Genomic DNA, 15,952 nt, shown 5'->3' with positions numbered 1-15,952 from the left:
TGAGCGACTGAACTTGAACTTGAGAGAACTGTGTCAGGAAACTCTACACAGCCCCAGCTGTAAAGGACACTGGAAGGACAATTTTAAAAGTGTTATATTTAGAGCACAAACAAGGAAATGGGACAGGTCAGCTGTCTGGCACTGAAGCTAAAGGGTTGGAGGTGACAGAGAGACTAGAACTCTCTCAGCCCCTTTGCCTCTGTCTCCTATCAAAGAAAATGATTTTTGTACTAAAAGAGTAGCAGGAGTCTAGGCAACATGGGGAAGTGAGCTCAAGAGAAGAGAAGCAAAAAGCACCAGGCTAATCTAAAAGGGATTCAGTTAAGTGACAGTCAAGTGCACTGAAAGAATATGTGAATGGGACAGTTATTGGTGACATAGGAGCTTTTGAGAAAGAGGGGCCGGAACCCTGAAGGGCCACAGAATGGGGTGGGGTCTATAAACAACTGGTGAAACTGATATCATTCCCAGCGAAATTCTAGTACAAGTTAAAATGGACTGCTTTGGCGGTCTTGAACTTGAAACCACAAGCATTAAGAGTCAGTGTGAGACCACTAGAAGCAAGCTAGGTCAGACAAGTCACACAGCCTTTTTAGACTGTCCAGAGAATGAGAAATTAAAAAGTTAATTCAACAAGTATTTATGGAGTGTGTACTTTGTACCAGCCTCTGGTGGTTGAGTATAGATTAGTTTGGTAACAGATTAGTGAACACAACAGGCAAAAACTCACGTGTTCATAGTTCCTTAAAAAAATTAAATAGAATTACCACATGATCCAGCAATTCCACTTCTGGGTATTTATCCAAAAGAAATGAAGGCAGGAACTAGAAGAAATGAAGGCAGGAACTGGGACTGCTATTTGTACACCAAAGTTCACAGCAGCATTATTCACATTAATAACTAAAGAGTGAAACAACTCAAATGTCCATCAATAAATGAACAGATGAACAAAAGACGGCCTAATTATATATATATATATATGTGTATGTATGTATGTATGTATGTTTATAGGCTTCCCTGAAACCTCAAATGGTAAAGAATCTGCCTACAACACAGGAGACCTGGGTTTGATCTCCGCTGCATTGGGAAAATCCCCTGGAGAAGAGAATGGCTATTCACTCCCATATTCTTGCCTGTAGAATTCCAAGGACAGAGGAGCCTGCTGGGCTACAGTCCATGGAGTTACAAAGAGTCAGACACGACTGAGCAACTAACACACACACATAATAGAATACTCAGTTCAGTTCAGTTGCTTAGTCATGTCCGACTCTTTGCGACCCCATGAATCACAGCATGTCAGGCCTCCCTGTCCATCACCAACTCCCAGAGTCCACACAAACTCATGTCCATCGAGCTGGTGATGCCATCCAGCCATCTCATTCTCTGTCGTCCCCTTCTCCTCCCGCCCCCAATCCCTCCCAGCATCAGACTCTTTTCCAGTGAGTCAACCCGTTGCATGAGGTGGCCAAAGTATTGGAGTTTCAGTTTTAGCATCAGTCCTTCCAACGAACACCCAGGATTGATCTCCTCCAGAATGGACTGATTGGATCTCCTTGCAGTCTAAGGGACTCTCAAGAGTCTTCTCCAACACCACAGTTCAAAAACATCAATTCTTCGGTGATCAGCTTTCTTCACAGTCTAACTCTCACATACATACATGACCATAGCTTGTATGAAAAACCATAGCTTGACTAGACGGACCTTGGTTGGCAAAGTAATGTCTCTGCTTTTTAATATGCTATCTAGGTTGGTCATAACTTTCCTTCCAAGGAGTAAGCATCTTTTAATTTCATGGCTGCAATCATCATCCACAGTGATTTTGGAGCCCCCAAAAACAAAGTCTGACACTGCTTCCACCGTTTCCCCATCTATTTCCAATGAAGTGATGGGACCAGATGCCATGATCTTCGTTTTCTGAATGTTGAGCTTCAAGCCAAACTTTTCCCTCTCCTCTTTCACTTTCATCAAGAGGCTTTTTAGTTCCTCTTCACTTTCTGCCATAAGGGTGGTGTCATCTGCATATCTGAGGTTATTGATATTTCTCCCGGCAATCTTGATTCCAGCTTGTGCTTCCTCCAACCCAGCATTCCTCATGATGTACTCTGCATAAAAGTTAAATAAGAAGGGTGACAATATACAACCTTGATGCACTCCTTTTCCTATTTGGAACCAGTCTGTTGTTCCATGTACAGTTCTGACTGTTGCTTCCTGACCTGCATACAGGTTTCTCAAGAGGCAGGTCAGGTGGTCTGGTAATCCCATCTCTTTCAGAATTTTCCACAGTTTATTGTGATCCACACAGTCAAAAGCTTTGGCATAGTCAATGAAGCAGAAATAGATGTTTTTCTGGAACTCTCTTGCTTTCTCCATGATCGAGCGGATGTTGGCAATTTGATCTCTGGTTCCTCTGCCTTTTCTAAAACCTGCTTGAACATCTGGGAGTTCACGGTTCACATATTGCTGAAGCCTGGCTTGGAGAATTTTGAGCATGACTTTACCAGCGTGTGAGATGAGTGCAATTGTGCGGTAGTTTGAGCATTCTTTGGCATTGTTTTTCTTTGGAATTGAAATGAATACTGACCTTTTCCAGTCCTGTGGCCACTGCGGAGTTTTCCAAATTTGCTGGCACATTGAGTGCAGCACTTTCACAGCATCATCTTTCAGGATTTGAAATAGCTCAATTGGAATTCCACACCTCCACTAGTTTTGTTTGTAGCGATGCTCTCTAAGGCCCACTTGACTTCGCATTCCAAGATGTCTGGCTACAGGTGAGTGATCACGCCATCGTGATTATCTTGGTCGTGAAGATCTTTTTTGTACAGTTCTTCTGTGTATTCTTGCCACCTCTTCTTAATGTCTTCTGCTTCTGTTAGGTCCATACCATTTCTGTCCTTTATCGAGCCTATCTTTGCATGAAATGTTCCCTTGATATCTCTAATTTTCTTGAAGAGATCTCTTGTTTTTCTGTTGTTTTCCTCTATTTCTTTGCATTGATCGCTGAGGAAGGCTTTCTTATCTCTCCTTGCTATTCTTTGGAACTCTGCATTCAGATGCTTATATCTTTCCTTTTCTCCTTTGCTTTTCGCTTCTTTTCTTTTCACAGTTATTTGTAAGGCCTCCTCAGACAGCCATTTTGCTTTTTTGCATTTTTTTTTCCCATGGGGATGGTCTTGGTTCCTGTCTCCTGTACAATGTCATGAACGTCCGTCCAGAGTTCATCAGGCACTCTATCTATCAGATCTAGTCCCTTAAATCTATTTCTTACTTCCACTGTATAATCATAAGGGATTTGATTTAGGTCATATCTGAACGGTCTAGTGGTTTTCCCTACTTTCTTCAGTTTCAGTCTGAATTTGGCAATAAGGAGTTCATGATCTGAGCCACAGTCAGTATTATGAAGCATTAAAAAGGAAGGATATTCTGACGCATGCTACAACATGGATGAGCATTGAAGATGTCATGCTAACTGAAGTAAGCCAGTCACAAAAGGACAAATATCACATGATTCTACTTATTTGAGGTACCCAGAACAGTCAAGTTCATAGATACAGAAAGTGGTTATCAGCAGCTAGGAGAGGAGAAAGAGAGGATACTGTTTAACAGGTACCGAGTTTCAGTTCGGGATGAAGAGAGAGTTCTAGAGATGGATGCTGGTGATGGCTGCAGAACAATGTGAATGTACATAATGCCACTGAACTGTATCCTTTAAAATGGTAAATTTTATGTTATGTCTAATTTTACCACAATTTAAAAAAAAAACCCATTTTGTCATATAATTTACATCCTGATTGGGGGAAGATGGAGCATGAACAGATAAAGAAGTAAAGGTTAGACTTTGGTTAGTGCTATGTAGAAAATTAAAGCACGAAAGGGAAGCAGGAGTTGGACTGCGAAAGGGGTGGCCAGGGAGGTGACTTGAGTAAAATGAACACCTGTAGAAGGCGAGGGGGGAATTCCCTGGCAGTCCAGAGTTTTCACTGCTGAGGGTGCAGGTTCAAACCCTGGTCAGGGAACCAAGATCCCACAAGCTGCATGGTGCGCCGAAAAAACAACAACACAACAACTAAGATTTCCTGGTGGCCCAGGGCCTGGGAGTCCACCTGCCAATGCAGGGGACAGGGGTTCAATCCCTGCTCTGGGAGGATTCCACAGGCCTCGGACAACTCCATAGCTACTGACCCCATGCTCTACAGCCCGTGCTCTGCAATTAGAGGAGCCACGACAAGAAGCCCAAGAGCCCCAGCTAAAGAGCAGCGCCCGCGCATGGCGACTAGAGAAAGCCCAAGCAAAGCAACAAAGGCCTAGGACAACCATAAATAAATACAAAAACTGGAATCTGGGGAAGTAGTCTGGACTGGAGATTTTAAAAAGTCAGCACAGGGCTTCCTTGGTGGCTTAGTAGTAAAGAATCCGCCTGCCAATGCAGGAGATACAGGTTCGATCCCTGGCCCGGAAAAATCCCGCACGCTGCAGAAAACAACTCAGAGTCTGTGTTCTACAGCCCAGGAGTCACAACTACTGAAGCCTGCATACCCTCGAGCCCATGCTCTGCAATAAGAGAAGCCACTGCAATAAGAAGCACGAGCACTGCAATGAAGAGCAGTGCCCACTTGGCACAACTAGAGAAAAGCTGTCACAGCAACAAAGGCCCAGCACAGCCATAAATAAATAATTTTTAAAAAATAAATAAAAAGTCAGCATATTTACAAACATGAGACTGGATGAGATCACCAAGTGAGTAAGTACAGATAAAGAGGGTCAAGGAGTGAGCCCAGGGAGAGTTAGGAGGCTGAGCAGTAGCAGCCAAACAGACCAAGTACAAGGACTACCGCGTTTGCCACACAGAGGTCATGAGTAACTCTGACAAGAGAAGCTTGGTGAAGTCCTGGGTATAAACCCCTGGTTCACAGTGGGTTCAAGAGAATAAGAGAAGGCAACCTAAATGTCACTTGACAGATGAATGGATCAGAAGATGTTGTACGTGTACACACACACACACACAGAGACAGGAATATTACTCAGCCATAAAAATAATGAAATAACGCCATTTGCAGCAACATGGATGGACCTAGAGATTGTCACACGAAGTAAGCCAGAGAAAGACAAACATGATATGATATCGCTTATATGTGTAATCTAGAAAAAATAAATGAACTTATTCATAAAACAGAAATAAACCCAGACACAGAAAACAAATTATGGTTACCAAAGGAGAAAGGGGGAAATTAGGAGTTTGGGATTAACATGCTACTATCTATAAAAAACCAACAAGGACCTACTGTATAACACTGGGAACTATATTCAATATTTTTCAATAACGTATAAGGGAAAAGAATCTGAAAAAGAATAGATATATAAGTATCTACTGAATCACTGAATCACTTTGCTGTACACCTGAAACTAACACTTACACTAATGTGTAAGTCAATAATCACGCTTCAGTAAAAAAGAAATAAAGGGAACGAAAGGCACTGAAGGCAGAATATAAACTCTTTTTTTTGGCAAAGGTGAGCAGGGAAATAGAGCTACACCTGGAGGGGGGAAGAGAGTTCAAGTTTTTCGTTTTTGCTTTTTGGATGGGAGAAATGACAGTATGTTTATGTATGGATACGAATGACTCAGATGGAAGGGAACAATTTGACGGCTGGAGCCATGTCCTTGAAGGGATGGGATCCAGTGAACAGATGGAGGGACTGGCTGCAGACAGCAGAGATCAATCGTGATTACTGCACGTGGGCACGGAGGCGGGTAGTATGTAGATGGGGGCAGGGGAGCCTTCAGTAGTTCTGAGAACTCCAATTTGCTCCAGAAAATAGAAAGTCATGTCATTAACTTAAGAGTAAGGATGGGGAGAGGGTGGGTTAGGGGAGCTGAAGGTGCTGCCTGAGTAGCTAGCATCTCATCCGAGAACACATGATGGAGTGTTTGTAATATCTCTGTGGACTAACACAGCCTGGCTTTATTAAGGACTAAGTGGGGTAGTAATTGAAGGGATCTCACACCTAGATTCGGAGAAGGTAATGGCAACCCACTCCAGTACTCTTGCCTGGCAAATCCCATGGACGGAGGAGCCTGGTAGGCTGAAGTCCATGGGGTCGCTAGGAGTCGGACACGACTGAGCGGTTTCACTTTCATGCATTGGAGAAGGAAATGGCAACCACTCCAGCATTCTTGCCTGGAGAATCCCAGGGATGGGGGAGCCTGGTGGGCCGCTGTCTATGGGGTTGCACAGAGTCGGATACGACTGAAGCGACTTAGCAGCAGCAGCAGCAGGGGTAGTAACTGGCCATCAAGGAATGGAGTGATGCCAGTCTAAACAGAGCTTCTTCCACTGGGATTTGACCTTAGTTCTTTTTGAATTGATATTATTATGACAGACCATGCCAGGGCCAAATTAAGGCCTTTATGTAATTCAAAATAAAAATGTTAAATCACAAGACAGAACAAAGTCCAATAATACATTTTCCCCTTATGGTAATAACTCTTAGCGTTTTTGCTAGTGTTTAAAAAATAGTGAGGGGGACTTCCCTGGTGGTCCAGTGGCTGGGACTCTACACTCCCAGTGCAGGGGTCCTGGGTTCAATCCTTGGTCAGGGAACTAGATTCCAAATGCCGCAACTAAGACCCAGCACAGCTAAATAAAGAAAAATAAATATTAAAAAAATATACATAAATGAGGGAACTCCCTGGTAGTTCAGTGGCTAGGACTCAGTGCTCTTCTGCTGAGGGCCCAGGTTCAATCCCTGCTCAGGGAATTAAGAGCCCACAAGTCGGGCAGCACGGCCCCCCAAAAAGAAAATATCAAATTCTTTGCAAGAGCTTTTGTTTTGGTGTTCTGCCTTATTGGTGCCTTCCACATAGGCTTAGTGTGGAAGGGTTTAGTGTCATTCGGGTAAATATAGACCCAAGTAGACCCAGGGAAATTTTGGAAAATTTGTGAAAGACACAAAGTTAGAGGAGCCACTGATAAGTTTATAAACAGAGATTAAAAATGACTGGAGAAATGGGCCAGATTTAACAAGTTGAGAATTCAACAGACTCCTTGCTCTTAGGTCCAGGATATCAACTACTCACAAAAAAAGCAGGGGGAAGCCACAGCTTAGTGGCAGCATCTATAAAAGAATACAGTGGGATCAGTAGAAACTCACTGACGCTGGAAGCACAGACCTCAAAACAGCAGTGAAAGCGACAGGGAGGTGGTAGGATTTTGGACACCTTTTAGTTTCTTCTATATTTTTTCCTTTATCTTTCAAATTGCTTATGATGATAATGACTTTGATAAACCTAAAATATTTAAAACTTGCTCGTATTTTCAGTTCAGTTCAGTCACTCAGCCACGTCCAACTCTTTGCAACCCCATTAACCACAGCACGCCAGGCCTCCCTGTCCATCACCAACTCCCAGAGTCCACCCAAACCCACGTCCATGGAGTCAGTGATGCTATCCAACCATCTCATCCTCTGTCGTTCCCTTCTCCTCCTGCCCTCAATCTTTCCCAGGGTCTTTTCAAATGAGTCAGCTCTCCTCATCAGATGGCCAAAGTATTGGAGTTTCAGCTTCAACATCAGTCCCTCCAATGAACACCCAGGATTGATCTCCTTTAGGATGGACTGGTTGGATCTCCTTGCAGTCCATGGGACTCTCAAGAGTCTTCTCTAATACCACGGTTCAAAAGCATCAATTCTTCTGTGCTCAGCTTTCATTATAGTCCAACTCTCACATCCATACATGACTACTGGAAAAACCATAGCCTTGACTAGATGTACATTTGTTAGCAAAGTAATGTCCCTGCTTTTTAATATGCTGTCCAGGTTGGCCATAACTTTCCTTCCAAGGAGCAAGCATCTTTTAATTTCATGGCTGCAATCACCATCCGCAGCAATTTTGAAGCCCAGAAAAATAAAGTCAGCCACTGTTTCCCCATCTATTTGCCATGAAGTGATGGGACCAGATGCCATGATCTTAGTTTCCTAAATGTTGAGCTTTAAGACAACTTTTTCACTCTCTTCTTTCACTTTCATCAAGAGGCTCTTGAGTTCTTCTTCACTTTGTGCCATAAGGGTGGTGTCATCTGCATATCTGAGGTTATTGATATTTCTCCCGGCAATCCTGATTTCAGCTTGTGCTTCCTCCAGCCCAGCGTTCCTCATGATGTACTCTGCATATAAGTTAAATAAGCAGGGTGACAATATACAGCCTTGACGTACTCCTTTTCCTGTTTGGAACCAGTCTATTGTTCCGTGTCCAATCCTAACTGTTGCTTCCTGACCTGCATATAGGTTTCTCAAAAGGTAGGTCAGGTGGTCTGGTATTCCCATCTGTTTCAGAATTTTCCAGTTTATTGTGATCCACAGTCAAAGGCTTTGGTGTAGTCAGTAAAGCAGCAGTAGGTGTTTCTCTGGAGCTCTCTTGCTTTCTCTACGCTCCAGCGGATGTTGGCAGTTCGCACCATGAATATGAATATGGCCTCTAACAATGGCATCAGCAGTGCAGCCCCACTTTGTGCTGCTCCTGGGCTGCTGAGTTGCGTCTGGGTGTCTTTGAGCTGAGCAGCCAACACAGTGAATGGCTTGGAAACCATATCAGATAAGGAAAGCTTGCAAGAGAAAGCTCAAGTGAAAACCTGGTTGGGAAGCAAGGACTAGGACTTGAGTGCTGTCTCCGAGTACATCAACTTGTACAAGAGGACTACTGGCAGAAACTGATGGGAGATGGGTGTCTCCCCCAGAGAATGAAGGGCAGAGCCAGACAGATGCATCATGGGGAACAGGAAGGAGAATTCCAGATCAGAAAGGGTAGCTGAACTAGTGGACCCTCCAAGACTTTTCTCAGTCTTGATGTTAGAATTTTTTAAAATGTGAAGTCCTGTATCAGAATTCTCTTCAAAATCAAATTTTCAAACTGGTGACATCTCAGTGACATCTGTAGTTTGTTAACAGTATCGTGCCAGTGTTAATTTCTTGGTCTTCACAAAAGTACTGTAGTCTTCTGTATCAATGTCAAATGTACCAAATGACATTTGAGGTAACTAAAGGGTACTGTGCTGATTGCAGCCATGAAATTAAAAGACGCTTACTCCTTGGAAGGAAAGTTATGACCAACCTTGATAGTATATTAAAAAGCAGAGACATTACTTTGCCAACAAAGGTCTGTCTAGTCAAGGCTATGGTTTTTCCCGTGGTCATGTATGGATGTGAGAGTTGGACTGGGAAGAAGGCTGATCGCTGAAGAATTGATGCTTTTGAACTGTGGTGTTGGAGAAGACTCTTGAGAGTCCCTTGGACTGCAAGGAGATCCAACCAGTCCATTCTAAAGGAGATCAATCCCGGGTATTCATTGGAAGGATTGATGCTAAAGCTGAAACTGCAATACTTTGGCCACCTCATGTGATGAGTTGACTCACTGTAAAAGACTCTGATGCTAGGAAAGGTTGGGGGCGGGAGGAGAAGGGGACGACAGAGAATGAGATGGCTGGATGGCATCACCGACTCTGTGGACATGAGTTTGAGTGAACTCTGGGAGTTGGTGATGGACAGGGAGGCATGGCGTGCTGTGATTCATGGGGTCGTGGAGAGTCAGACACGACTGAGCGACTGAACTGAACTGAAAGGGTACTGTACTATTTTTTCATCTTTTTTATAAAATTATCCCAAAATAAAATGTCTATTTAAAAAATAAAAAATTTTAAAGAATCTATAAAAGACTGGGTACATGTTTGTATATATAACTGGTTCACTTTACTGTACAGCAGAAACTAACACAACATTGTAAATCAACTATACTTCAATTAAAAAAAAAAAATCAGGGACTTGCCTGGCGGTTCAGTGGTTAAAACTTTTGAGCTTCCACTGCATAGGGCAGAGGTTGGATCCCTTGTCAGGGAACTAAGATTCCACACGTCATGTGGTGTAGCCAAAAAAAAAAAACAAACACCAAGAATTTGAACTCAACTCTATGCAGAAGAATTTTTCTCAGACTACAGGTCACAGGGTGTTCGAGTGAATGAGCTGGGGCCTTCGGGCTGACACAAGACTTGAACCTGTGTCTCTCATGTTTCCTGCATGGGCAGTCGGGTTCTTTACCACTAGCGCTACTTGGGAAGCCCAAGTATCACAATGGTAATCTATATTTCTGACTTAGAGTTCACAAAACATATGCTATTTTATCTCCACTCCAAGAATGTGATGTAACTATGGTTGGTGTTATCATTACGTACAAGCCAAAAAACTGAGGCAGCTGAGCAAGCTTCATCCACCAGCCCCCAGTCACTCAGCGGTTGGCTGGGGCCAGGCTACAAATCTATCTCACTTCAAGGTTCTCTCCAAAGTCTGGAACCATCCCTGTTCACTCCAGCCTAAACATTTTGTTGAACTGTCCACTGGGTTTGGTTCTCAGAGCTTGACTGCAGGATGGAAAGGGTGTTCACGGAAGCAATGTTTTGTAAGAGTGACACATATCTGAATGTCTATCAGCAGAGGAATGATTAAATAAATGATAGGCCATTCATTCTGGAAATAGTACACAGTTGTTAAAAAGAATGTGGTAGATCTGCAATTACTGGAACAGAATATATGGTTAGACAAAAAAAGCAAATTGCTAGTGCAGTATGTATAATATGATTACATGTTTGTAAAGAAAAAGTTAAAATAAAACTATAAACACACACACACATATATATACACACACACACAGAGGTCTAGAAGGTTATTCCCTGAGGGGGATGTAATAGCTTTGTAATGAAAAAACAACAACAATGAAATAAACTAAGTTCAGGAAACCTGGCATTAACTGGAAGGAATGGTTTACTTCCATGATCTCCTTTTCCTATCCCGTGTCTCTCCTGTCTCCTCTTCCAAACAAAGGAATAAGAATGCTACTTTGTTCCTTCCCTTCTTAAACAAGGAAAGATTGTTGCACTGATTTTCTTTAAGGAGGGAGGCCTGGGGCTGAGGACCACAAGATTTGAGATTTGAGGCTCCACCCAAATCCTAACCTACAGTAAATGACCTTCAAGATCTATTTGGCTCAACTACCCTTTTTTTGTTGTTGTTATAGTTAACCTAGATACTGGTTGGTTTCTTTGTGGCCCTTGTTCCTGGGCTAAATCTCTTATCACTGAGACATCAGATCCTTTGCCACCTGAGTCTGCCAACCTACTTATTTGCTCTAGCCCTGCCCAGCACAGAGCGGCTCCCCCAGTTCTCCTTTCCATGGGAACCCGCCCTGGAATTCTGTTTTCTTTCTTCTTCCTTCTTTTTCATGTGCCCCAACCACAGGGTGGAGTGGCTGAGAGCAGTGCAGTATGACAGAAAGAATACAGGCTTTAGAATAAATCAGACTTGGCACAATATCCTGCCTCTGCCAGAATCAGCTGCTTAACCTTGGGAGCATTTCTTAACCTCTGAACACTTAACTTCTCTGAACCTCAGTTTTTGCTACTTTAAAATGAGAATGAAACATTCTCACAGGACTTTCCTGATGGTCCAGGGGTTGAGAATCTGCCTACCAATGCAGGGGACACAGGATCAATCCCTAGTCTGGGAAGATCCCACATCCCTCAGGGCTACTCAGTCCGTGTGCCACAGTTAATGAAGCCCGCTCACACTAGAGCCCATGCTCTGCAACGAGAGAAGTCATCGCAAAGAGAAGCCTGTGCACAGCAACAAAGAGTGGCAGCCACTTGCTGCAACTAGAGAAAGCCCGTGCACAGCAATGAGCACCCAGTGTAGCCAAAAATAAATACATAAATAAATTTTTAATAAGTGCCCACAGGACTATGATGAAGAATAAGCATGATGAAAAACCCTGAGCGTCTAATCTAGAGTGAGCACAGCCTAGTGTGACTAGGTGGCAAGGGGCTGGAATTCACCCGGTGGCGTGGGCAGAGCCCACAATGCCAAGTTCCACTCCACTCTCCTTCCAAGAAGGCAACTCACGCACTACATACAACAGGCAACATGCTACGATCCACAATACTTCTAGGGGCCCATTAAAATGTTTTTTAATGATCTTAAGTTCTTTTAAAATCAGAAGAAAAAACTGATGAATGCTTATGTCAAGGACATTGTAATATTATGTCAATTAATTAATTATAATCATTAGTGATTTTATTACATTGATATTATATTCTTCCTTATAGCAACACAGTTGTAAAATACAATTTTTAATATATTACCTTTTTCAAATGGAGGAATGGGCCCACAAAGGCACACATGCTAAGGGCCCATGAAAGTTACAATGTGGCCCTCACATTCAACCCTCTTAAAGTCCTCCTTGGGGAGGACTTTCGACTGAGGAAAAGGGATGTGAGAGGGCATAGGTAAGGAGGAGGGGAAGAGATATGCAAGGCCTTCAATGATCACCTTCTTCCCAGTGCAAGCTCTCACCCTGTGGGATTTTTTCCATTTCTGTCCTGGGAACTTATTAATACATTTGCTTGAACCCACTGGGTAGGGGACAATATGGGATGTTCTAAAATACCACTCCACTCAAGTCATTTGGTGGGTCAAAAATGTAAATACACAACTCAACAACAACAAAAAAACAGACAATTAAAAAATGAGCAAGGACTTGAATAAACATTTCTCCAAAGAAGATCTACAGATGCCAATAAACACATGAAAAGAGGTTCAACATCACTAGTCACTAGGGAAATGTGAATCAAAACCACAGTGAGATACCATTCACACCCATTCGGATAGCCACTATCAAAAATAAAAAAATAACAAGTGTTGTAGAGATGTGGAGAAATTGGAACCCTATGCATTGCTAGTAAGAATGTAAAGTGTACAGCTACCCTGGGAAACAGTATGACAGGTCTTCAAAAAATTAAACAGAATTGCCACACATTCTTGCAATTCCACTTCTGGGTATAAATCCAAAAGAACTGAAAGCAGGAACTCAAAGAGATATTTGTAAAACCATGTTCACAGCAGCAGCATTCACAACAGCCAAGCAAGCCAAGCATCTATTGATGAATGAATGAATATAAAAAATGATGTACTTTATATCATTTTGATATAATATCATTTGATATTATATTCTTCCTTACAGCAACACAGTTGTAAAATACAATTTTTAATATATTACCTTTTTCAAATGGAGGAATGGGCCCACAAAGGCACACATGCTAAGGGCCCATGAAAGTTACAATGTGGCCCTCACATTCAACCCTCTTAAAGTCCTCCTTGGGAAGGACTTTAGACTGTGGAAAAGGGATGTGATATATATAAGGAAATTCTGACACATGTTACAAAATGGATGTGCCTCGGAAATGTTAAGCTAACTGAAATAAACCAGACACAAAAGGTCAAATTTTGTATGATTCCACTTACACTAGGTACTTAGTCAAATACAAATAGATCGAAAGTATAATGGTGGTAGCCAGGGGCTGTGGGGGAAGTGGAATGAAGAGTTATTATTTAATAGATACAGAAGTTCAGTTCAAGAAGGTGAAAAGTTCTGGAGATGGATGGTGGTGATAATTGCAGAGCAACGTGAATGTCAATCAATACTTTACAGCACTGAACAACACACCAAAAAATAATCAAAATGGTAACATTTATATTATGTTTATTTTACCACCAACTTAAAAAAAAAGGAATGTATATAGTTCTCCTTTTGCCCAAGTTCTAATTCCTTAGCTGCCAGGCAAGCATCACTTCTTTTCCTTACAGGCAGGTATACTCTGGAGGCCCTCTGTCTTCTCCCTCAGGATACCCTCCAGGGTAAGCACAGGCTCTGCAGCTCACAAGAGGTGGCACTGCCTTTGTCTGGAATCCCTGCTGCACCCCTCTTGGCCTGTATAAACCTCACCCATCCTTCAAGCATTAGTGCTTCAACCCCTTCCCCACTCATGAAGCCTGTACTGACTAATCTATCTGGTTACCCATTTCTCCCTTATTTCTCAGCAGACAACTAAAGATCTGAATTGTGTTCATCACCAGTCATACAGGACAGCACCTTCAACTTCCCCTGGGGTTCTCATTTGTTTCCACAACAGAAAAGCAGAGAATGTCTGTCCTCATGACAGATGAGACCGTATATGAAAACAAAAGTATATAGACTAACCAAGGTTTCATTCTTCCCTCATCCTAATTAACATGCGATGAAAACAAGCTTGGTTTGTCCAGCTAAGCTTGGTTATGAAATGAAAGGTGGGACTCCATTCTCAACGTGAAGCGGAAGAAGAGGGGATACTGGCCTGAGGAACAAGAGTTAACAATAGTTTCAGGGAACAAGGGGTTTTTGATGTTGGAGTGAATCATCAGAGGAGTGGAATTAGAAAGCAGGGAGAGGGACTTCCCTGGCGGTCCTGTGGTTAAGAATCTGGGCCTCCACTGTAGGGGGCCAGGTTCAGTCCCTGGTGAGGGAACTAAAACACCACATGGCAGAGATTTGGGGAATCCCACACAACCAGGGGCCAGGGGGAAAAAAACAAGCAGAATTCTTTCCCAGGAATAGATGGACTTTTCTTACAAGCACCCAGTAATAATAACCCAAGTTTTTGAGCGCTTACTAGATATCACACACTGTGCTCAGTGTTTTACATGGATTATCTCATTTCACCCTCACAGATAATCTTTTAAGGTACTATTTCCCCCATTTTACAAATGAGACTGGCGCTAAGAAGGTAGATTATTCACTCAAGATCACAAAGCTCTAAGAGGTAGCAGGAATGGGCCCAGGTCCATGAAACTCCAGATTCAAACAGTACTCAAGTGTGCAGTCACGTTGCCTTGGGCTTCCTCCCGGGTTTTGTGGTGTCAGGCAGGTGGAGAGTGGTGGAAGACTCTTCCCTTCTGGGCTGAGGCCTCAGGGAATTCCGGAACTGGGCTGGGGGTGAGGGACTTGAACTGGGAGAGGCGCTCACCTACCTGCTGGAGGAGGCGTGGCTGGGAAGGTAGTCATCGCGGTAGGTGAACGGGCACCGGTAGGGAGGTGCGGGTCTGTAGGAAAAGGGACAAAGCCCAGCATGAGGTGGGTGGGCCCGTGCCTGGGGCTGAAAACGACCGGAAATCCCAAGAAAGCCTCTGGTGCCAGGTTTTCCTGAATCCCTCCCCCTCCCCCCACGCTCCCTCTCCCCTTTGACCGTCTATCCCGAGATCCCTTCACCGGGCCACCGCGTTTACCTAGGAGGTGTATCGAGGCCTGAGAAAGTTAGGTAAGGGTCTGCAAATTAGCAACGGACCCGGGTTCGCCCAGGCGCGGTAATAGGTTTGCCCCCTACCACCGGCTCTCTCCCAGCCCGCGAGCTCGGGGAGCCGTCCACTAGGTGTCAGGAGAGCGCACGGAGGGCAGGCCCCCGGCCCAGGCTCGGTGGCGGCGCGGGGGCAGGGACCGGCCCCGCTGGGGGGGCCAGGAGCGGGGAACCGGAGGGAGGGTCCTCAATCGTCCCCTGGCCCGTCCGAGACGGGGCTTGGCTCGCCGCCCCCCAGTGCCCCTCGGTCGTCCGCTGCGCCGTCCGGTCTACCGACCCCCGCTGGCCGGGCCCCCGGGGCCGCCCCGCACCTGGCCCTGCCGAGCCTGGGACACCCTGGGGCCCTCGCCGCGCCCCCGATCGTCGGGGCCCCAGCCCCGGCCCGCCCCGCTCCGGCCCCCTTTACCGCGCCAGGCAGGGCTCGCTGCGCTCCGAGGGCGGCCCGTCCCGGGCACGGCTTCCGAGCCGCCGCGACGGGAGGCTCCAGCCGAGGCCCAGCTCGGCAGCTCTGGGTTTCGGTTCCTCCGCGGCCGCGGCGGCTGCGGTGTGAGTGTGGGCGCCCGGCGCGCCCGGCCTCCCGCCCCGCGCAGTCTCCTCCCCCGCGTGCTCACCTTACCAGTCGGACGGGCGCCGCGCGTCCCTCTCCACTCGACGGGGGCGGCACCGCAGGCACCGCGGGGACCCGCCGGGGACTCGGAGCTGAGGAGGCGCGCAGGGACGCGCAGAGTTAGCTGCCGAGGCCGGCGGGAGTAG

The 15,952-nt window shown here is 44.9% G+C and overlaps 1 protein-coding gene across 3 annotated transcripts in view; it reads right to left on the bottom strand.

Annotated features, from left to right (window-relative positions):
- The window catches only part of SMAGP (small cell adhesion glycoprotein), a 27,256-nt gene extending 11,304 nt beyond the window's left edge, over nucleotides 1-15,952 (bottom strand). The window contains exons 1-2 of one of the 3 annotated variants that reach the window (XM_088836902.1): nucleotides 15,811-15,952; nucleotides 14,877-14,948 (exon numbers count right to left, since the gene is read on the bottom strand). In XM_088836902.1, coding sequence (XP_088693028.1) covers nucleotides 14,877-14,910 — 34 coding nt within the window. In that variant the 5' untranslated portion in view covers nucleotides 14,911-14,948; nucleotides 15,811-15,952. Of the gene's footprint in view, nucleotides 1-14,876; nucleotides 14,949-15,605; nucleotides 15,768-15,810 lie in introns of those variants that run through there. The other 2 variants (XM_088836903.1, XM_055394765.2) reach the window with 2 other exon arrangements.

The sequence above is a fragment of the Moschus berezovskii genome, chromosome 6 (assembly GCF_049115385.1).
Source record: "Moschus berezovskii isolate FMDL1 chromosome 6, NW_MosBer_1.0, whole genome shotgun sequence".
Classification (NCBI taxonomy): domain Eukaryota; kingdom Metazoa; phylum Chordata; class Mammalia; order Artiodactyla; family Moschidae; genus Moschus; species Moschus berezovskii.
The sequence above is the reverse complement of the archived record's forward strand: the minus strand, read 5'-3'. Positions and strand labels throughout refer to the sequence as shown.